Source organism: Symphalangus syndactylus, chromosome 9, assembly GCF_028878055.3.
Source record: "Symphalangus syndactylus isolate Jambi chromosome 9, NHGRI_mSymSyn1-v2.1_pri, whole genome shotgun sequence".
NCBI lineage: Eukaryota > Metazoa > Chordata > Mammalia > Primates > Hylobatidae > Symphalangus > Symphalangus syndactylus.
Genome location: NC_072431.2, coordinates 43,091,993 through 43,114,953, shown reverse-complemented (window position 1 = coordinate 43,114,953; position 22,961 = coordinate 43,091,993). Strand labels below are relative to the sequence as shown.

General features: G+C 39.0%; 1 protein-coding gene across 14 annotated transcripts in view; it reads right to left on the bottom strand.

The window, feature by feature from the left end:
• The window catches only part of CCDC148 (coiled-coil domain containing 148), a 315,736-nt gene that overhangs the window by 136,723 nt on the left and 156,052 nt on the right, over positions 1-22,961 (bottom strand). For all 14 annotated transcript variants that reach the window (XM_063646009.1, XM_055292055.2, XM_063646010.1 and 11 more), the window contains 2 exons: positions 17,217-17,355; positions 14,549-14,755 (listed from right to left, as the gene is read on the bottom strand). In XM_063646009.1, coding sequence (XP_063502079.1) covers positions 14,549-14,755; positions 17,217-17,355 — 346 coding nt within the window. The remainder of the gene's footprint in view (positions 1-14,548; positions 14,756-17,216; positions 17,356-22,961) is intronic.

The window sequence follows — 22,961 nt, the reverse complement described above, 5'->3', positions numbered from 1 at the left end:
TGAAGGCATTTGGGTTGCTTCCAGTTTTAGCAATTATAAATAAAGCTGCTATAAATGTTCACTTACAAGTTTTTGTGTCAACATAGATTTCCAGTTTAAATGAATAAACACCCATGAGTAGGACTGCTGGGTCATGTGGTAAGTGTGTGTTTAATAGTATAAGGAATCGCCAAAACCAGCCAAAATAGTATAAAGAACTGCCAAAATCGTATAAAGAACTGCCAAGATTACGCCTGTAATCCCAGCACTTTGGGAGGCCAAGATGGGCAGATCTCTTGAGGTCAGTAGTTGTAGACCAATCTGGGCAACATGGTGAAACCCCGTCTCTACTGAAAACACAAAAATTAGCCAGGTGTGGTGGCTGGTGCCTGTAATCCCAGCCATGCAGGAGGCTGAGGCATGAGAATTGCTTGAACCCAGGAGGCAGAGATGGCAGTGAGCTGGGATCTCACCACTGCACTCCAGCCTGGGCGACAGAGCAAGACTCTGTTAAAAAACAAAACAAAACAAAACAAAAAAAACCTGCCAAAATGTTTCACAAAGTGACCATGTTACTTTGCATTCCCCGCCAGCACTGTATGAGAATTCCAGTTGACAATATTTGACATGATCAGATTTTTTAGTTTAGACTTTCTGATAGGTAATACTAATAGCACCCTGTGGTTTTAACCTGTATTTTTCTACTAATTAGTGGTATTGAACATCTTTTCTTGTTTTATTTGCCATATATCTTCCTTGGTTAAGTGACTGAATATTCTGCTCTTTTTAAAAATTGAGTTGTTTCTTATTAAGTTTCAAGAAATTTTTATAAATTCTGTATACAACTCTTCATTAGACATGCAATTTGCAAATATTTTCTTCTAGTGGATGGCCTGTCTTTTTATTATCTTAGCAGTGTCTTTCAACAATTTTGAAGATGTCCAATTGATCAATTATATCTTTTAGGGATAGTGCATTTGGTGCCGTATCTCAGAAATCTTTGCCAAAACCAAGATCATAAAAATTCCCCCCAAGTTTTCTTCCCCCATGTTTTGTAGTTTTCAGTTTTACATGTGGGTTTATGAACCATTTTGAGTTCATTTTACATAGGGTAGAAGTATGTATTAAGGCTCACTTATTTTTGCATATGGATATTCAATGGTTCACACCATTTTTTTTGTAGGACTACACTTTCTCCATTGAACTGACTGCATACCTTTGTTGTAAATCAACTGACTTGAGATGTGTAGATCTATTTCTGGACACTCTATTCTGTTCCACTAGACACATTTAAATTTTTTTAATAGCTATGTATTTATTTTTAACAGATATTTTAAGAATATTGGCTTTCCAACTCCAAGTTGTAACTTCCCCTCCTAAATTACCCAGTACTTGAGATTATGGTTGCCTGAAATTTTGTTGCATAAAGTCATTGTAAAATGCAAACATCTATATTCCAGACCAAGTATCCTCATTTGCAAAACATCTTGTGAGATGTTGTTATGACTTGCCACAGAAATATAAGGCTGTCATTATAAAGAACATTAAAAAAGTACAACCTCTTTTAAACTTTATAAAATAGACCCCAATGCAGACAGATATATTTTAAAAACTAAGACGTTTTAAGAGTAGGGCTACTTGGAATATTTTACTTGGAACTAATACGTAGATTCATCAAGTCCTTGAACCCTGGGAATTTCAATTAGCTACCTGCCAAGAGCCACAGATAGTGCAATATAGCTGTATAGAGGAAATGCCATCTGCTGCTGTGACCAAAAATCACTCTGGCATTGATGCCTATGGTTCCTCAGAGCTCTCCTTCTTCTGCCAATATTGTATCCATGGTTAACCACAGGGAACTTCTCCATAAATGCCCCCAACTGCTGTGACTATAGGGAAGCCGATAATGCAAGGAATTCATCACTAGCACTGATTATGCTAACGATGCATAGCACAATTGACCACACCAAAATACTCATGAACAACTGCCTTAAATTGGCAGAAACTATTGAATCTTTGCCAGTTCTCATAGTAAACTGGACACCCAAGTTCCTCCAATTATGTTGTTTTTTCTTCTCTAATCAATGAAGTATATCGTGTGGAGATCCCTAATGCTCTAAAAGAAGCAACTTGCTATATCTCCTGAGCAAATACCCCCTAAATGATGTCAGAGTACAAATGAAGGTAAATTACATCTATAGATGTTGATATATCATTATTATATGCATCTCCTTCCCTATACCTTTTCACTTGGGCCATGTGACTGATGGATGAGCTTTTTGTGATTATCTCTGTTTCAAAGGTGATCCAACATAATGTGTGCCTGCAAGATCTATTTCAGCTTGGATCAGGAGAATGATGAATCATTACTGATTCTGTCTGCTGTTCATCTTCAACCTGCAACCAGCAAGAAAGCCAGTCAAAATAGCATAGCAGGACCCAGACACCCTCTGTGTCAGAGTTTTTAGTTGCACACAGCAGAATCCTAGTTTAGCAGAATGTATTAATTATGGAATTTTAGAAAGCTCATAGAATCTGTGGAGGGGGCAGAGAAGCAAGCTCTAGACTAAGTTTCCAGAAATAACATCCAGAATCATGTACCACAGAGCTGGTCTGGTAGAAGCCACACTGCCTCTGGCACAATTGGGAAGTTGTTGCATCACCAATGACTCAGAACAGACTGCCTTTGTGTGTGACCACACCAGCAAAATGATGGCCATGCCATGTCTGTCTGTTCATATAACTCCCTTTCTCTTTATCCATCTGAATTAGTCTGTTCTCATGCTGCTAATAAAGATATACCCGACATCAGGTAATTAAGAAAGGAAAAAGGTTTAATTGACTCACAGTTTAGCATGGCTGGGAGTCCTCAGGAAATTTACAGTCATGGCGGAAGGGTAAGCAAACATGTCCTTCTTCACATGGTAGCAGGAGAGAGAATGAGTGCCCGGCCAAGGGGGAAGCACCGTATAAAACCATCAGATCTGGTGAGAACTCACTCAGTAACACGAGAACAAGATGGGGGAAACCACCCCTGTGATTCAATTATCTCCACCTGGTCCCTCCCACAACACGTGGGGATTATGAGAATTACAATTCAAGATGAGATTTGGGTAGAGATACAGCCAAACTGTATCACCATTGTTTTCAGGAGTTTGACTATCAAGTGCCTAGGTGTGGTTTTTTCTGGTGTGTTTGTCTACTTTGGGGTTTGTTGAGCTTCTTAAAAATATAGGTTGATGTCTTTCACTGGATTTGGTAAGTTCTTAGATTTTATTTCTTCAATACTGCCTCTATTTTACTCTCTCTCTCCTTTTTCTGGAACTTTAATTACATATATAATACAACTTTTTACCATGTTCCACATCTCTCTTATGTTCTCTGCTCTATTCTGACTTTCACTTTATTATTTTTTCTTTATGTGCTTCAGTTGGAATATTTTCTATTGGCTTGTCTTCAAGGTCACTAATTCTGTCTTCTGCTATGCCCAGTCTGCTGATAAAGCCAATTCAATAGATTCTTAATTTAAGGTATTATATTTTACATTTCTAGAATTTCTATTTGACCCATTTTTATATATGCAAATTCTCTACTGAAATACATATTTTCATTCATTTTTTTCCATGTTTACTTCTATTTTCTTTAACAAATTAATCATAATTATCTTGAGGTTCTTGTCTTTTAACTACAAATATCTGGATCATCTCTGAGACAGTTTGTTTCCTTGATTATCTATCTGTCACTTTTCCTGTTTCTTTGAGTATTTGGTAATTTTTATCATATTTTGGACATTGTGAATGATATTTGTAGGGCCTCTGGGTTATGCTATATTTCTCTAAACAGTGTTGAGCCTTAGTCAGGAAGGCACTTAAGTTGCCAGAAAATCTCCTGAATTTTACTGATGCTTTGTCTTGGCCTTTTAGAGGGTAAGTCTGTTTCTATTTGCTTTATAATCCTAGAATACAGCCCTTACCCCTATGGCATGGCCTTTCTAGGGTTTCAACAAGATTTCTCTATTTTGACTAAACTAGAACTCCAAGACCTACACCTCCCCAGGCCTGTGTCCTGTGACCTCTGAAATCTCTATTTGGTTCTCAGCCTTCTAGTGGTTGTTCTCTGTTTGTCTTTTAGTATCTCATCCTGCGCATTCAGAACTTAGAAGCTGGCAAAGGACCCAAGGAATATTTTCATATACATTTTGGAGGCTCTTTATCTGCCAGTCCTTCATCTCTAGTATCCTGCCCCCAAACTGTATTTGCCTTTGCAGCCCAAACTCCAATCTCTGCTTCTTTTCCCTGTGAAGACTACCATTTTCTGCTTAGGCTGTTTCTATCCACCTCATATTGAAAGATGACCTCAAGAAGAAATCCAGGGTGAATATGAGGCTCACTTTTAAAACTTCTCTTATTTCAAAAATCTCATCCATACACTGGTTATTCAATGCCTGCAAACATTTTTAAATCATTTTGTCAAGTTTCTATAGTTGCTTACTGTGTGAGGGTGAGTCTGAGTATGACATCAGCCATTCATCATCCTTGGAATTGGAACTCAGAAAACTCTATTTCAATTAAAGTACTGCTCACATCTGATTTGTGAAATCTAAATCCAAGTCTGCTCTCCAACAGCAAAGGAGACTGAAATCTGTGGAGAAAGGGGGTTATGGAAGGAACTGATACTGTGGAGAACTACCAAAGGTGGAGAGAGAGTTCAAGTGATATTTATTCAAAAAGGTATCTTCTATCTCAACATTATCTGATTTTCTTAACTACTTGTGGCTTCTTGACTGGGTTATACAATCAGCTAGAGAGACAACAAGGAGCACAAAAACAAGATGAAGAGAAGAAGAAAACTAAGTGCCTGGTGACTTTGTTCATGCCTAAAATATACCTCAATTTTATGGGTAGTCAGGTTTTATTTTTAAAACTACATTTGGCATCTCAGAATATTCAATGTTGACAATTCAGTCTTATACTTCACTTCTTGATGACTGCACATCATATACTTGTTTCAACAGCAAGTTTCCTGAGAAATACATTAGAAATAAGGTAGTGAGGAGAGTACTGTATCAGGAGGTATTGAGAAGAAGAAACAAAATGCCTAAGGCTTATCCACTTCACTTCAACGAAAGTTACTGAGCACCTATCAGGTCCCAAACACTGAAAATCTAGGGCAGGTGTAGGGGGAGGCTTACACCAAGATGAATAAGATGGTGTTCCTGCTTGCACTTCTGTTGGGGAAATAGAGTTTTTAGTGTGACATAATCATAATCACAGGCGAGCCAGAGTTATGTACCAGGAGTTAAGGAGAACAAAGAGTGTATTAACTTTAGTCAGGGATTCAACAAAGTCTTCCTGTAGCAGACATTTGAGCTGAATTTTGAAGATGAATGAGATTTATTCAGACAAAGGAAGGTAAGAGAGGCATTCCAGGCAAAGCCAACAATAGCAAGAACAAAGGCACAGAGACAGGAAATAGAATGTTGTGCTGTGCAGTGGCAGAGGTAGAGCAAGAGTGAATTACAAGGAGTTTGGTATTTCTAAATTGTAAGGTGTAAAATGGAGTGTGTCAAGAAAGGAGCCTGGAAAGAACGCCGGGGCCCAAATTATTGACAACCTGGACAGCCATGCCAGAAAGCTGGGCCATTACTGTAAGCAAATGAGATGGTATCATTAGGGAATGGCATACCTGAATTGCAGTTTTTTTAAGAGACAGGGACTCACTCTGTCACCCAGGCTGAACTGAAATGCAGTGATGCAATCATACCTCACTGTAACCTTGAACTCCTGGCCTCAAGAAATCCTCCTGCCTCAACCTCCTGAGTAGCTAGAACTACATGCATGCACCACTACTCCTGGCTGTTTTTTAAACACTTTTTTGTAGAGACAGGGTCTTGCTATGTTGCCCAGGTTGGTCTTGAACTCCTGGCTTCAAGCAATCCTCCCGCCTTAACCTTCCAAAGCACTGGGATTACAGATATGAGCCACTGTGCCTGGCTTGAATTGAATTTTAGATAGAGCATTCTGCCTGCAATTTAGAGAAAGGGTTTCTCAAGGGCAGAATGTGAAACATAGTCATGAGAGGTGCAATAGCTCAGGAACAATGGCCAGGGCTTTACGATAGAAAAGAAGGGGCAGAAAGATAAAGTTTTCAAAAGTTGGTAAATAGCTATGAAGGTAAGAGAAAAGAGGAAGCTAAGTTTCAAGAAAGAAGTGCAAATTTACCACAGGAAAATTAGGATTTCTATTTTGGACACTGAATTTGAGGCATTCAGCCTTCTAAGTTGATATAATCAGCATGTAGCTGGATACATGAAGCTGAAGAGAGAACTATGCAGAAATGGGAATAGAGATCTGAGAGCAGTTATAGCATATCAGGGTAGGCGGAATCACGAGGAGGCTTAGTGGCCAATGAAGTAAAGAAATAAGAGCAAAGAGCAAGGACAGAAAACTGGAAGGCTCCAGGGTTTTAGAAGTGGGTAGACAATGGGAAATACACAGGAAGACTAAGAACCACTGTAAGATATGGCAAGATAGGTTTTACAGAAGCTGAGGGAGTAAAGAATGTCAAAGAGTGGATCGTCAACAGGGAAGTGAAGGGGAGAGGTCCAGGAGGATCAGGATGGAAGAGCCTTGCTGGATTAGGTAATACAGTGGTCACTGGACACCTTAAGGGGTGGAGAAGATTTCGGTAGACTGAGAAGTCAGAAGTTCTTGGGACAATAACGTAGACTATTCTTTCAAAGGATTGATTTCAAATAAAAGAGTAGAGCTAGGGACTGCCCAAACCTTGAGGATGACAAGAGAAGGCTTCTTTGGATAGTCTTTTGACTTAGTCATGTTTATAGGCTGAAGGAAACACTACAAAGAATAAGAGAGATGGCCGGGCGCGGTGGCTCACGCTTGTAATCCCAGCACTTTGGGAGGCCCAGGCGGGCGGATCACGAGGTCAGGAGATCGAGACCACGGTGAAACCCCGACTCTACTAAAAATACAAAAAATTAGCCGGGCGTGGTGGTGGGCGCCTGTAGTACCAGCTACTCGGAGAGGCTGAGGCAGGAGAATGGCATGAACCCGGGAGGCAGAGCTTGCAGTGAGCCGAGATTGCGCCACTGCACTCCAGCCTGGGTGACAGAGCGAGACTCCGTCTCAAAAAAAAAAAAGAGTAAGAGAGACAAAAATAAAGAAAGGCGATAACCACTAGCATCACATTTCTAAAGTAGTTAGGAGGGTCACAGTTCCAGACTTTAGGGAGTAGGACCTAACTTGAATATATAGGAAGCATCACACCCTTCATCTAGAGGAAGGCCAGCGCCTGGCAAGAGACAGAAAGGCATAGGGTGGGGAGGAAGAAATTAGGGGTTGTTTCACTCCTCAATGACTTAATTTTCTTGCTAAAGTAGGAAGTGGCTTGTCTCCTGGGAGTCTGATAATGAGGGTGTATGGTGTCAGGTAAGGGTCCTATGGAGTGGCGACCATGGGAAACAGTCATAAAAGGAATGGGGAGAGTGGGCAAACTAAGGACAGGATGAAAGCCTCTCATGTGGCATTCAGCCTCCAGATGAAGTTAACTCTTCCCCTTTGGCCACCAGGCAGCACTCAGCCACCCAGCATGGAAGCAAAGAAAGACAATTATGAGATCCGGGAGGGGTGGCTCACGCCTGTAATCCAAGCACTTTGGGAGGCTGAGGTGAGCAGATCACAAGGTCAGGAGATCAAGACCATCCTGGCCAACATGGTGAAACCCTGTCTCTACTAAAAATACAAAAATTAGCTGGGTGTGGTGGCACATGCCTGTAAACCTAGCTACTCAGGAGGCTGAGGCAGGAGAATCACTTGAACCCAGGAGTTGGAGGTTGCAGTGAGCCGAGATTGTGCCACTGCACTCCAGCCTGGTGACAGGGTGAGACTCCATAAAAAAAAAAAAAAAAAAAATTATGAGATGGCTCTGGGGAGGATGTTCCTAGGCATACCGTGGAAAGACAAGGATGCTGCGGAATTGAGTGCACGGCTAACAGACTGGTTCAGGCTGTAGTCGGGGAAAACTTGGGGGGAATCAAAGAGCAGGTTTCATGGGAGCAGGAGATTGAGAGCTCTACTTCCTCCCTTTACTCTCATCTTCTGGTGAGAGGCCTAAATGCCTCTGCTTGCTACGGCAACTGTTAAGACAGAAACCAAAATAAAACAAAACAGAGACAGAGAAAGTGAGCACCAGAGCATTATTTCAAAATTCCTTTAACACTTCTCTTAAAAGACACAAATCATCTAAATTACCCCCCAAAAGCCCTTTTAAATTCCAAGGCTGAGAACAAAATTATGGTTAAATGTTTAATTAATGTTTATTATAGCGGGCATATTAGTTTTACAAAGGTCAAATTTATGATACAATGAAGTAATATTTTTCACACTCTGTGGGCCTACTTTATAGCACACTGGAGCCTACAGTATAATAAATATCTTCTATTATTTTGTAGAACTCTTGTATGCAAACCTTTGTGGGGCCAAGATAATATTGAATTACAAGTTGAATGAGCTGGTGTGAACCTCAGGCAAGTCACTTCATCTTTCAGGGCTCAGCTTTCAGGCTTATAAAATGAAGGGCAGGGATAAATTGCCAAGTTTCCTTCCAGGTAAAAAAAATTATAAGCATAGTTTAATATTTTAAATTACTGCAGAATTTGTAGATTTACTTATTTTCTTTTATGATATCATTTTGATCCCAGCTATAATTTACTGAGCTCAGTCCCTCATCAGGAATACAAATTCCAATGATAACACCCTCTCTAGAAAAAACAGAATCCATTTTACTACAGTGTACTTTATGTTCTGATTTCCCCCACTGTCTGCCTGCATTTACACTTCTCAGGTTTCATCCCTGAAAGTTCAGATATTTGTTTACCCTCATGTGACCATATCTTTCTGAGGAGGCTACATGTTATGTTTTCTCTTAGAGCTGCAGCCTTGATTCAGTAGCTAGATGCTCTGCAGCAATCTCAGCTTAGATTTGTCATTGAAGAGAATATCAGGATATGCACAGAAAGCATCTGTTAGGATGCCTGGTGGATAGACACTCAGTAAAGTAAGCTTAGTATATGGTACAGCATGATGTGTGAGACATCATCTAAATGTGGCATTGTTTTTGTCCTCCATTCAGATGTTTCTCCAACCACCAGTTGAAAACTCAGCAGAATGCATGGCTCACTCTTGGGTTACAGAGAGGTCCATGGTAACTTTAAGTTACAAAACACAGTCTTGGTTCAAAATCAGTGCCTGGTTCCAAGAGATTAGTTAGCACTTCCCTCTTCATGCAGAAGATGGCTTCTTCTTTCATTCCCTAGATGCTTAAACCTTCAGGGCCCAGAGGTGGGAGAAAGAAAAGAAGAGGAGGGCTAAAGAAAAGGAAAGCAAGTTCTCAGTTGATGGGTGACTGACACTGTCCTAAGTAAGCTAGGCAGGAGGTTTATGCTGACCCTTGCCCTCCAAGCAGTGCTGTTGCCTTGATTGCTAGCTGGGCTTTCCAAGAAAGATGCTCCTGATGTGGGTCATGCTCATTTACCTTTGACTAGCCATTTGTTTTCTATCCATCAGGTTCCCATTTATTGTTGTTCCATCCCACTGTTTTTGGGGTCCCCTTACCTCTGGCAGGAACCCTGTTGGGCAGAAAAATCTTGGGCAGAATATCTTTGACAATGGCCCTTTACCATTAGCCAGTGATTTCTTAAATAGGGCACAAAAAAGATTGATGAATTATATTTCATTAGGACCCGTGAGCTTCCATTTAGGTGTAGAAAGTTAGATAGAATATTGTTCTCACTTTAACCAGAAGAAAAAGCTGAATCACTTACATCATGACTTTTCCTGAACTCATCAGAGAGCAGAGATCACGAGGCAATAAATTAGCCTGAAATTTAAGGAAAGACAGATGTCTCCAAGGAGAGCCAGGATGTGACAACTGGCTTGCTTGCAGCAGAGCACCTGGGGAGATGAGGCCACTATGGAAGCGGGTAAGAAGACTGCAGCTAAAATGTTGTAATAAATTGATAAATTTTAATGATTTACAAGTTTTAATGACTTTGCAGAGCATGAGAATATAGGACCTGTGGAAGTTACAAACACAAGAGGAATTTGCACCCACTCTCAGGCTTTTCTCCATAGATCTCACAGAGTTCTCACAAAAAAAATATCAGAGTCAAGGTAGGAGAGCAGAGAAGGCATCCTATGACAGTGCAGATCTGCCAGAGAGGATCCAAAGCCCTATAGAATGAACAACTATCACTGCTGGAGGAAAAGCCACAAACCCACTAGGGTACAAGTGTGGACCCATCACAACTGGGAGAAGGAAATGAAGAAACCTTCTTCTCCTGGGGGAGGTGCAGGAAACTGTCTCCCTCACAAGAACATCAAATTCATGAGACAGAATTTGTCTGCCATGGGGAAAAGAGCAGGATTGCTGAGTAAGCCCTTAGCCCCAAGACCCAGGGACACAGGCCCTGCCTGAGACTGAGGCTGAACCAGTATTGCAGAATATCCCTTCCCCTACCAGGCTAGCAAGTGTCTAGTAACAATCTAGTGCAGGGGAAGGAACAAGAGTGTGGCAGGGCTAGGCACAGTGGCTCACCTGCGATCTCTGTGCTTTGGGAAGCCAAGGCAGGAAGATCGCTTGAGGCCAGAAGCTCAAGACCAGCCTGGGCAACATAGCAAGACCCTGTCTCTACAAAATATTGAAAAACTGAAAAATTAGCCAGGCATAGTGGTGCATGCCTATGGTCTCAGCTATTTGGAAGATGGAGACAGGAAGATCACTTGAGCCTGGGACATCTAGGCTGCAATGAGCTATGATTGCATCACCACATTCCAGCCTGGGCAACCGAATGAAACCCTGTCTCTTAAGAAAAAAAAAAAAAAAAAAAAAAAAAAAAGGAGGAACACTCTCTGAGGCACAGGCTCACAAGGAAGCTTAAAGTCTACTCCCACTATAAGCAAGGTAACATTAATTGCCAATAACTTGAAACAACTGATGAATGGAAAAACTGTAACATAGCCATGTCATGGAATACTACTCAGCAATAAAAAAGAAAAAACTATTGATACAAACAACATGGGTGAATCTAAAATGGATTATGCTAAGTGAACAAAGCCAGACTCAAAGGCTACATACTGTTGAGTTACACTTACATGACCTTCTATAATAGGCAAAACTATAGGGATAGAGAACAAATCAGTGATTGCCAAAGGCTGGAGGTAGATGAAGGGCTGACTACAAAGGGGTGTGAAGAATTTTTGAGTGGTGGTGGAACTGTTCTATATCTTGATTATGGTGGTAGTTATACATCATGCATTTTCAAAATTCATAGAACTATACATTAAAAATAGTGATTTTGACCAGGCGTGGTAGCTCACGCCTGTAATCCCAGCACTTTGGGAGGCCGAGACGGGCAGATCATGAGGTCAGGAGATCAAGACCATCCTGTCTAACAAAGTGAAACCCCATCTCTACTAAAAAAAAAATTCAAAAAACCTATGTTTATTGCGGCACTGTTCACAATAGCAAAGACTTGGAACCAACCCAAATGTCCAACAATGATAGACTGGATTAAGAAAATGTGGCACATATACACCACAGAATACTATGCAGCCATAAAAAAGGATGAGTTCATGTCCTTTGTAGGGACGTGGATGAAGCTGGAAACCATCATTCTCAGCAAACTATCACAAGAACAAAAAACCAAACACCGCATGTTCTCACTCATAGGTGAGAATTGAACAATGAGAACACTTGGACACAGAAAGGGGAACATCACACAACGGGGCCTGTTGCAGGGTGGGGGAAGGGGGGAGGGAAAGCATTAGGAGATATACCTAATGTAAATGACGAGTTAATGGGTGCAGCACACCAACATGGCACATGTATACATATGTAACAAACCTGCAGGTTGTGCACATGTACCCTAGAACTTAAAGTATATAAAAAAAAAAAAACACTAAAAAAAAAAAAAATACAACAAAATCAGCCAGGCGTGGTGGCAGGCGCCTGTAGTCCCAGCTACTCGGGAGGCTGAGGCAGGAGAATGGCGTGAACCCGGAAGGTGCAGCTTGCAGTGAGCCGAGATCACGCCACTGCAATCCAGTCTGGGCGACAGAGCAAGACTCGGTTTCAAAAAAAAAAAAAAAGTTATTTTACTATATATAACATATCTCAAAGACATTTAAAAATTAAAAAAAGGACTTCATTAAAATTAAGAAGTTTTGTTCATTTAAAGATGTTGTTAAGAGAAGTGAGGAGACAAGTCATTGATTGGGAGAAAATAAAAAGAAATAGCTCTTGCATACAGAATATATAAAGAACATACAAATAAGTAAGAAAAAAAAGCACACAACCCAATAGAAAAATAGGCAAAAGACTTGACTGGGCTTCTCACAAAAGAGAATATCCAAATGGCTAATAAACATATGAAAAGACACTTGGACAGCTTTATTCTAAGTGCAAATAAAAACCATAATGAGGTACTACTACTCAGTCACCACATTAGATGAAATTAAAGATTAGCAATACCAATGTTGGGGGAGATGTGAAGCAACTGAATTCAGTTGCAAATTTGTATAACCACTTTGGAAAACTATTTGGCAGTATTTGCTAAAGCTAAACACATCTGAGCCTTATGATGTAGTGATTCTGCTCCTAAGTATACTATCTATCCAATAGAAATGAATGTATATGTCCACCAAAAGACATGTTCAAGAATGTTGATAGTGCCATTATCATAATAGCAAAAACCTGAAAACGGCTCAAATTTCTGTTAGTAGGAAAATATATACATATACTATGAAATACTAAACAGCAATAAAGAAGAACAAATAGCTGTAACATTCCACAAAGATGAAACATACGATGAATGCAGGAAGTACAAAGGACTAAATACTATATATATCATTTGATTTATATGAAGTTCAGGAACAGACAAAACTAATCGATGGTCGTGAAGCCAGAATAGTGATTACAGATGGGGATTGTATTTACTGAGAAGAGGCATTAAGGGGTCTTCTGAGCTGCAGGAAACATTCTAGGTTTTGATCTCAGTGGTTTTTCATGGGTATGTGTCTGTGTCGTAAAGCTTCATCCAACAGTCTTTGAGTCAGCATTAGACAGTTACTTTATCATTACACTTGCATTTTCGTCTAGCATCTCAGTCTGATGTGCACGTCTATGGTTGGTGTTGGATATCTCAATCAAAACTTCAATATTAGCATCCTGTTATAGTAACTTTTTGGTTGAACCATATGAAATTATTGATTGTTGACTGTTTTTGACCTAAAGTGCACTTGTGCACTTTACTACATGTATGTTTACCTCAGTGCAATACAATATAAAGAAAATACCAATTTCAGCATAGCTCAACAGTTAATGATAATGTGTGCAAAATGAATATAAACAAACTAGGAATACAATAACTTGTCATGGCCCCTGGCCCCTGTGTGTTTCTTATCAGTCTGAAGATGGAGAAGAAACATGTATTAGCCCTGCAGCCCATGATAGATGAGCCTTGATGTAGCTTCTATTCCTTTTAGGTCTCAAGCTTATGCAATGTCAAAAGAAGTATCTTTTTGTTTTAAAAAATGCAGATGAAACATTTTTCCTCTAATGTTTTAAAACAAAGACATTTGTTTTATATGCTCTTAATTTGTATTGCTTAATGCCTGCCAGTTGTTTTCTATCAGGAGAATAAAATTTTTTGTTGCACCATCATCTTCCTACCGTATCATTTATCAACTCAAGATTTGTGCACTTCAAGTATGTTATGCCTTAATACAATTTGTTTTTAATGGCCCTGGCCAACACTCCTGGGGAGGCCATATCCACATCAGGCCTCCAGGACTCATGCACTGTGACCCTCCTGTGGAATGCAATTGTTCCCAGCACAACAGCCACTCTTACTTACAGTTCTGCCACTGAAGCAGCTCCTCTACTTCCCTCTGAGCATTGCTCCAGTCCTCAATCCTTCTAACAGCCAGGGTTAGGGTTACCTACCAACTCCCCAAGCCATCCTTAATCCAGCCCTGCTAGATATTTCTGGGTCTGAGGAAGAGGAAAACCCCATCCATTCCCCAACACTTCGCTGAGGACTCACACACAGCCCAGCAAGCTTGCCCCAGCGTATTTCATCATGAAGCCTCTCTTCTCCTCATTTGGACTTTTTGCTATCTTTGATGTGAATGAGAAGTCCAAGAATCTTTAGATCAGCATTAGACAGTTACTTTATCATTACACTTGCATTTTTGTCTAGCACCTCAGTCTGATGTGCACATCTATGGTTGGTATTGGATATCTCAATCAAAACTTTAATATTAACAACCTGTTATAGTAACTTTTTGGTTGAACCATATGAAATTATTGATTATTGACTGTTTTTGACCTAAAAAGTACAATTTTATACAGTTCAAACTAACAATTTTATTAAAGGTAGGCTTTTTTTTTTTTTTAAGAGAAACTGAACTTTAGGTTGAGTTTGAACAAAACGGAAAAATGGATTCTTAAATATCCAGACAAATACTGAAACACCTGTGCAGCATCTTACCTTGGCTTTCAGATCAGCACACAATTCCTGTTGCTTTTTCTTGTCCTTAGCCAATGTGCTCTCCATTTCATGAGTTGCACAAGCCTCGATGAGTGTCAGCACAGCCTTCTGTATAAAGTCTTTCCTATTTTTATTCCAATTTGATATCAGGATCTTTCGCTGCTCCATAGCAAAGCGATATTGGTCACAATATTTCTCGTGTTCAACCTGAAAAGATAACAGAGGGTGAATACTTATCATTATGAAAATGAGCTTATATTTTGTGTCATTGTTAAAAAAATGAGAAAAAAAGAATTATAACCAAGGATTTTGAAAAACTGTGGACAAATATTTAATTGTAAATACAGCAACCAGAAACCAGGTACTACCTCCAAAATTCTGAACCCGTGGCTAATTGGTGACTGAGGACAAGTCATTTAATGTTTATAAGTCCTTAGTTTCCTCATATAGGATGCAGTTACACCAGGTAACCTCTAAAACCACTTTCATTCCTTAATGGTAATGATTCTATGAGCAGAAAGCAATATTTTCCCTATATATAATTTTTTAAATACCCCATCTTTACATCAGTTTTGGTATTTTAACAATTACATCAAGTGTTTCAGTTAGACAAAATGCTAATAAACATAAAAATTGCTATCACAATCCTGAAAACTCAGTTTTACCCTTAATTACTGAAACATTCAGATGTTAGGATGACTAAACCTAAAGTAATAATAGCAATGACACTGAGCCCTTCCCATGCTATGCTCATGAGGGACATGGCATTTTCACACTGGCAGCAGCAGCTCCTTTTGGCAGTGAATCTCAACCATGGGAATTAGCAGAGTCTTGAGGGAAGAACAGGAATGGAGAGAACCTGAGTAGCCTGGAAAACCTCTGTGGGTCATCTGAAATGCTCCTCAGAAAAACGTGTGTCTTCCAAAGTTGAGAGTCACTGATCTAAATAATTCTTTATTTTGCCAGTATAAACCATGACTCTGAATTTAATACATTATTTAACCCCCAGGAGTTGTGAGAAAAGCAGCTAGCATAGGATAAGGTATGTCCCACCTAAAATAATACTTTAGGTATAATTAGGTACACAGTAAAACCACTTACTTGGTCTCCCTTAAACTAAGTATCAGCTACTAAAATCTGTTCTGTAAACTTCTCAGCTTTGTTTTATAAAGCCAAAAATACACTTAACATCTGTCAAACATTAAGCATATACCACACAGAAATGGATGCTCATCAATCTAATGTAAGAAGTAAATGTGTTGGGAGGCCGAGGCGAGCAGATCATGAGGGCGAGAGATCGAGACCATCCTGCCCAACATGGTGAAACCCCGCCTCTACTAAAAATACAAAAATCAGCTGGGTGTGGTAGCCTGCACCTGTAGTCCCAGCTACTCGGGAGGCTGAGGCAGGAGAATCACTTGAACTCAGGAGGGGGAGGTTGCAGTGAGCCAAGATTGCACCGCTGCACTCCAGCCTGGTGACAGAGTGAGAATCCACCTCAAAAAAAAAAAAAAAAAAAAAAAAGTAAATGTAAAAATCTTTAACATGATAATAATAGGAAAAAATAAAAATCTACAAGTTATAAACGACAACTTGTTACAGAAGCAAATAGAATCAATAGAGAACAAAAGGAAAGATCTAATTTAATAAATGAAAGTTATTTAAAAATCCAGAGTGAACTATTTATTATATAACAGGTATCTGTTACTGAATAAAGGGGGAGAGGTGCAGAGGATGAAAGAGGATGGGAGAAAATGGTCACAGTAGCTGTGTGACCTTTGCTTCAGTTTTTTCATCTAAGGATGGAATAGTACTTGTCCCATCCACTCTCAGGTGTATTCAAGGAGTTTCCACATCATTGATATATGGTTAACTTCTATATACATGTAAGTATTGTTATTACTTGCTTAATTTAAAACAATTACAAAAATGCAAAGTATATAAGATTTTATAGCATGGCTCACTTAAAAATTAAAAGTCTGTGTGTTTGTTTACGTGCATATTATAAGGTGAGTTATTGTGAAATTAACTGGCGACAGGGTAACTTCTGTTTTCTTGCCCTTGTGTTCTTGTTGACTAAAGAATGAAACAATAAAACAGTAATTTCCCAGTTCCTTTTTAGGAAAATATCAGTCACATCTTTGAGTTCTGTATTTGGGGTATTTGTGTTTCAGATCCAACTAGGAGGATCAAGCAGAGTTGTCGTGGTGGGGAAGAGATAAGTAACTACCACCCCCAGGGCAAGTGCTGGCCTCCCTGTGACTAGAAAGACTGAGGTAGAGCAGGCTCTGTGAATGGTGGAGCAGGCGTTTCACTTTCAGGCAAGACCTGGAGATGGTAAAGACCCTAAAGGTGAGCATCTGGCTGTACGGACACCCAGGAGTCAAATACTAGCAGAGCAGCCGTGGGACCACAGTGAAGATCTCCGCAGCAAGTAGGCACAGAGAATGACTTCTGCCCGAGGGGGACCCCACCTCGTTATGGACAGGACAAACTTGAAAAAATGACCTGCAGAGGCTTTCAAACTATTATATAACCCTATTATTTTCTAGAGTGTAGGAAAAAAATAATTTTTAAAGAACAATTGAAAATACATGTACATTGCTTAATAATTATTGACTACTAAAACAATTTAACTGGCCAGTATGTAGGTAGCTCCAGTACTCACCAAATCATGCCTAGATTTGTGAGGAAAATATCTTTGTAACATGTCCAGATACAGAGTCCTTCTTCCAAAGAGATCTCCAGGGTACTGATCCAAAATAGCCTGGTAAATCCAGTGGTCTTCTTCACTTAGTTGACAGTTTCTGGAAGCAACAAAAATGTCACAACATATTATTGAGCAATCATGAAATTTGAGGGATTCAAACTGTTCAAGCTATTAGCAAGTGATAGTAACAGAGCAAAATGAGGTTTCTGTGTATTTTAAATACATTAGCCAAATTTAATGTCTGTTTCAGAAAAGCTTCTAAGTTCTAACGCAATGGGTTCCTTCAATTCTTTATTTGGTCTTGACATGAATATCAGGCACAATTCAATTAAGTTTGATGAAACATAGTATTTCAAAAATAAATTATTCTATCTTGCCTAAAACAATATTTTAGAAATCATGACCAATGAATGAAATAAACATTGGAAAATAAATTATTATGTATACAGATTAAAAAGGAATTTTATTTATTCAACAAGGTTCCTATGTCTAAACTGGAGAAAAGTATAAATGTAGACAGTTAAATGAGCAATTATGTAAAAGAAAATAAAGACAGACTAAGGAAGAGACTTATTTAAGGTTTGACTTCAAAAGAAAGTCTAAAATTATCTTTTACTTTATCTTCTTAGTGCTTCATACAGGCAATACTAAATATTGATAGTGAAAAGAAAACCAACGGCATTAAAACCACTGAAGAAATCATTTGCAAATAGGATCCCTTCAAGTCACCATCCCAATAACATATCCACCATGCTCCAAAAGGCCTTTTTCATTTCAGAACACTCCTAGGCACCATCCTGGTTTGCATTCTTTATAGAGTATTAGCAAAGTCTTGTGCAGAGTGAAAAGTTTGCAATATCAGTTTGAACACTAAACTGAATTAATATCTTTTTATATTCTGAGTTTATTTTGCATATCATTATTCCTGTTTAATAAATTAGAATAATCAAATACAAATGCAATCAGAGGGAATATTATTAGCAACAAATACTTCTTAATCCAAGAGGATACTTGTCATTGTTTATTTCTACTATATCAATGGTCTTATACTTTAAAGTTAACTGTGCAATTCAAAGAATTTCTTATATATCTTCCATGCCCCTGAAAAATATTTGACAATTTAAAACAGAATAAAACACCTCTTAAATCAGTGACACTGATGGTAATTCCAATGTTCTCATACGAGATTATTATTCTGATAAGTAGCAAGAAAGAAAAATTCTTTTTCAAAGAAAAAAGTCCTATCTGTTTCACAATAGGGGGAAAAAAGAGGGTTGGAGGTTCTACCAGGGAGAGGAATACTCTACAGTTCTTCAGTATGACATAGTAGTTTATTGCAGAGAGAACTGGAAATGAATTCATTGAACACACCAAGTGTTTCAGTCCTGTCTGAATCAGTTATGCATGTATAGACAAAGGCTTCTGCAAATAAAGCAGTACAAATAGGAGTATTAAGCCAGGAGAAAGGTTTGCCTGAGTAAACTTGGCATTTAAAACATCCTCAGGTTTTCATGGACAACATCTCAGGTCCTCTCTCAAGGAGCCCATCTTCATTCAGGTTAACATAAATGCATTTTAATAGCAGAGTTAGCTACATAAATTCTGCATTACCATACCACAAGCAACAAACAAAAAATAGAACTAAACTACATGTCTTCATTAATGTTTGTAAAATGTTTTTTTAATCAAAAGGACTTGAAAAAAGTTTGAATTTCCACCTTTATTTGATTATAAATGTGGATGTATGGGTAGTGTGTGCCCTGGGAAGGGGGAAGCAATAGAAGCTAGGTCCAACCAGTTCTCTGTTCCTCTAAATTGTGATTCATCTCTATAATGGATACTGTTGGTACCACACCCATATTGCCTTTATTAGATGGAATTCCCATCACCAAGATGCTGTGAGTCTTGGCAGATAACTCACAGATGCCCCTTCCTTCTCTGCAGAATTGCTATGGACCAACTAGGAGCTGCCTCTCTCACCCTCTTTCAAGAAGGCTACCCTCCCACCCTCTTTCAAAGGCCAACCATAACCAATGACTGACCTACCTGGAGGTACAGAAAGCCAGCCTACTTGCCTCCAGAGAGGATCAACTCTATGATACCTTTGTACTCTGGCATTTCCCCATGGGAGCAAACCGTGGCCAGTCTCCACTGACACCTTCTTGCTTGCACATTTCCCTTCCTCTATTTGGCTTCCTTCACAGCCCTCCCCCTGAGAGCACCTCCCAACAAATCTGTTGTTTAGGAATCCCTGTCTCAGCTTTGTTTCAACAGAACCTACCCTAAGATAATCTACAAGCAATCTTACCCGTAATTTTCAAAAATAGTTTAAATCTTTTGGTAAATGGAGAAGTACTCCTAAATTAATTTCTTTGATGATATCTCATACTGAGTGGCAATGCAGGATTGTGGCTGTCCTCAAGGAGAAAGTGAAAATGGCAAACATTTACAAAAATGCTTTCCAAATAGAAGCACACATTAAGCAGTGTACATTGCTATAAATAAATATAGCAGCAGAAGAATTTGTGGCACTCAGTGCATTTTTATACATTGCTTGAATGTATTAATTAGCTGCCATTTTAGTGACAATATTAAGCCACTTAAATATATGAAATGATCATAAAACATTAAAGTCAGATATTTCAAAGCAAGCATGTCATGAACTGTCACCATATCCATTTTGACCTTCTTGTTGATTTTAGAAGCCTCACATCCCAACAGTTTTTTCCAGTTACCAAAATTACTCAAATTGCAAGTCACTTTTTAGTACATGTAGAATAAAAATTTAAAAAACATGCTTAAAGGAAATGATACATAAATACTCACAATATTATTATTTTTAGGTTATGTATTTATAGCAGTTTCCAGAGCTGCAGCCTTAAATATTGGAGCAAATATTCCCATAGGCAGTAATAATGAAACAGCCCTGCATCTCCATTAGAATGCTGCATTTGAGGAAGGGAGAAATCTCCCTCAGCTACATACATACCCTACATACATACCGAGCCTTTGAATAGTAAAAATCTAAGAAGAATATTTAAACATAGTAGCCTCATCACAATAACAAAGTAGCCACTTCTGAGGAACATGCACTTTGAACTTCTAAAATAAAATCAGATTCAATATATTTGCATTTCTAAGTGTAAATCTGGACACTTATCTTTTTAAATCAAACCTTCATCTTTTTTGTACAGAAAAATCTATATAAAATAGCTGAAACTAAGGTTAGGTTTTACCTTTCAAAGTTCTTGTTGAATTCAACTGCTTTGCTGGTGATTCTAATGACAGAACTAGCTAAATTGCACAGACAGTGAAAAATATTCTGATCTCTTATCTACTTTCTGAATTTGAAAAATGACTCTATAATGTTAAAAGAAAATTTTAAAGAAAACTTTTAAATTGTCCTAAGCTTTTTGCAATCTACAAAAAAAAATCTTTAGACAAAAAATCTTTAGCAGTTCTCTGCAATTTCTATTCCTTTTTGTCTGTCTAAACTTTCTAATTTAAAGTGCTTTAGAATGTTCATCTTTATCACAGCCTGCCAAGATTTTACAATTTGTAAGTTTATTGAGTACTTCGAACACTTCAGGGAATTTCAACCTACAAAAAGGTGAGGTATTTACCACTCAATTCTCATTCACCATCCCCTGCCCCACAATACGGTATCTGATCACAGATATCATTTTATTATGATTTCTCAGGAAGTGAGACAAAACAGATAATTTAGAAAACAACAACAAAGCTGTAAAAATTCACCCTGACCCAGGCCAATTGTTTCCCTAATTCTACCTGTTTGAATTATTCCAAAAATCCTAAAGTGACTCACAATTAACTTAGCTACTAGTGTTCCTCATAGCCATGTTTAAACCACTTTCCTTGGGTTCTGGTTCCGTGACATTCAAATACATTTAGGGGTGGAGGGCAGACAATGGTGGTAAACAAGACACATACAGGTAACAGATACTTTAACAACAGAAACAAGTTTATGAAACTAAACATTGTGGTTACAAACTGGCTGAAAGCTGTTTTATGTTTTCTCAGAGAAAAGGAGCTTTCCAGGCAAAATGGTAATTAGTGCCTCCTGAAGCTAGCTGATGCAATAGTGAACCTGACCTGAAGAAAAACTCATCTCTTAAAGCATGACAGTGTTAGGGGACACCTACTGCTCCTTCACGGAGAAGTAGGAGTGCAGTGAGCCACCATTCAATTAATGTGGATGACAGATCATCCTCTTGTCTGGCTGCATCAGGTCTGACCCTCTGTAATACACAATTTGACTTCACCTTCCAATTTTTTCTTTCCAAGACAGAACCATCCAAACACCCAATCTAACCAGCCTGGTTTCTTCATCCACCAATGATCCCAGCCCAGGCCCACTGTCCAAATATAAATTTATGTCTGATTTTCAGTCTGGTTTACAGGAGGCTCCCTGCTCCCAGACCCATTTCTGACCAACAGAATCTGATCTTCCCTGGGTATGCATCTTCTATTCCTCAGAGATCCATTCCCACCTCCACAGTCCCTGGTTCTACCAGTCTGGCTACTTAGCTGGAAGGTGATAACCAGAATAAAGTGAACTTTCACGAGCAAGGCCAAAATCTATTGAAACGAAGAATTAAAAAAAAAAAAAAAAAGTGACCTACAGGGTAAAGCCAAAATTTGTGCCAAATTCCAAAGCCTCATTCTTCTGAAGAATGATGAAAAGATAGCAGGGTTCTAAAAGTGATGGCTTTGGGAATCCAGTCAGAACAGGAGGCTAAGCGATTTATTTTGAAGTTGCATTTTCCAAATAGCAAGCATATTGTTTTTACTTAGATTTTTTTTTTTTAGAGAAGTTTACATAGAAAGCTCATTTTTTTTTTTTTTTTTTTTTTTTACTTAGAATGTATATTTTTTGGAAGTAGAATAGTGGGGATGATGGCAAGCCTCTTAAACCACTCTTTGTCTCTGAAACATCCATCCAGCAGTAGTTTTCCAGTGGAAGTTTTAAAATAACATGACCGAGATAAAATAGCCTTTTACTTTTTTTTTTTTTGGAGACAGGGTCTCGCTCTGTCACCCAGACCAGTGTGCAGTGGCGTGATCATGGCTCACTGCAGCCTTGAACTCCTGGATTCAAGCAGTCCTTCTGCCTTAGCCTCCCACAGAGCTGGGACTATAGGCATGTGCCACCACACTCAGCAAATTTTTTATTTTCAGTAGAGATGGGGTCTTGTTCTGTTGCCTAGGCTGGTCTTGAACTTCTGAGCTATAGCAATCCTCCCACCTCGGCCTCCCAAAGTGCTGAAATTACAGGCATAAGCCACAGCACCTCACCTAAAATAGCCTTTTAAAAGTAAGATGTAATTGCTCAGCCATCCCATATGCTAGTTTTTAAATAATTACATTCATCATAAGAAGTGTAAGGAAAAGAAAACCATAGCAGACATTGCTCCCACCCCTGCTCCTGCCCACCAGAATGCTGACTTTATTCAAGATCCACTCTCCTCCATCCACACTCAGCCCTCCTTCAGGAAAAGTGAGCCCCATCTCCAGCCCTGGCAGTGAATCTGCACTGATTTTCAGCTATTCACAAACACCCATTCACAAACTTCCTGTTTCTCTAACAAGTGTTTGGTAGGAACACAAACAAAAGATCCAATTCTGGCCAATGAAATGTGAGGGGAAGTCCTCTGGGGCAAAGGTATCCTAGCTCTTAAAAAG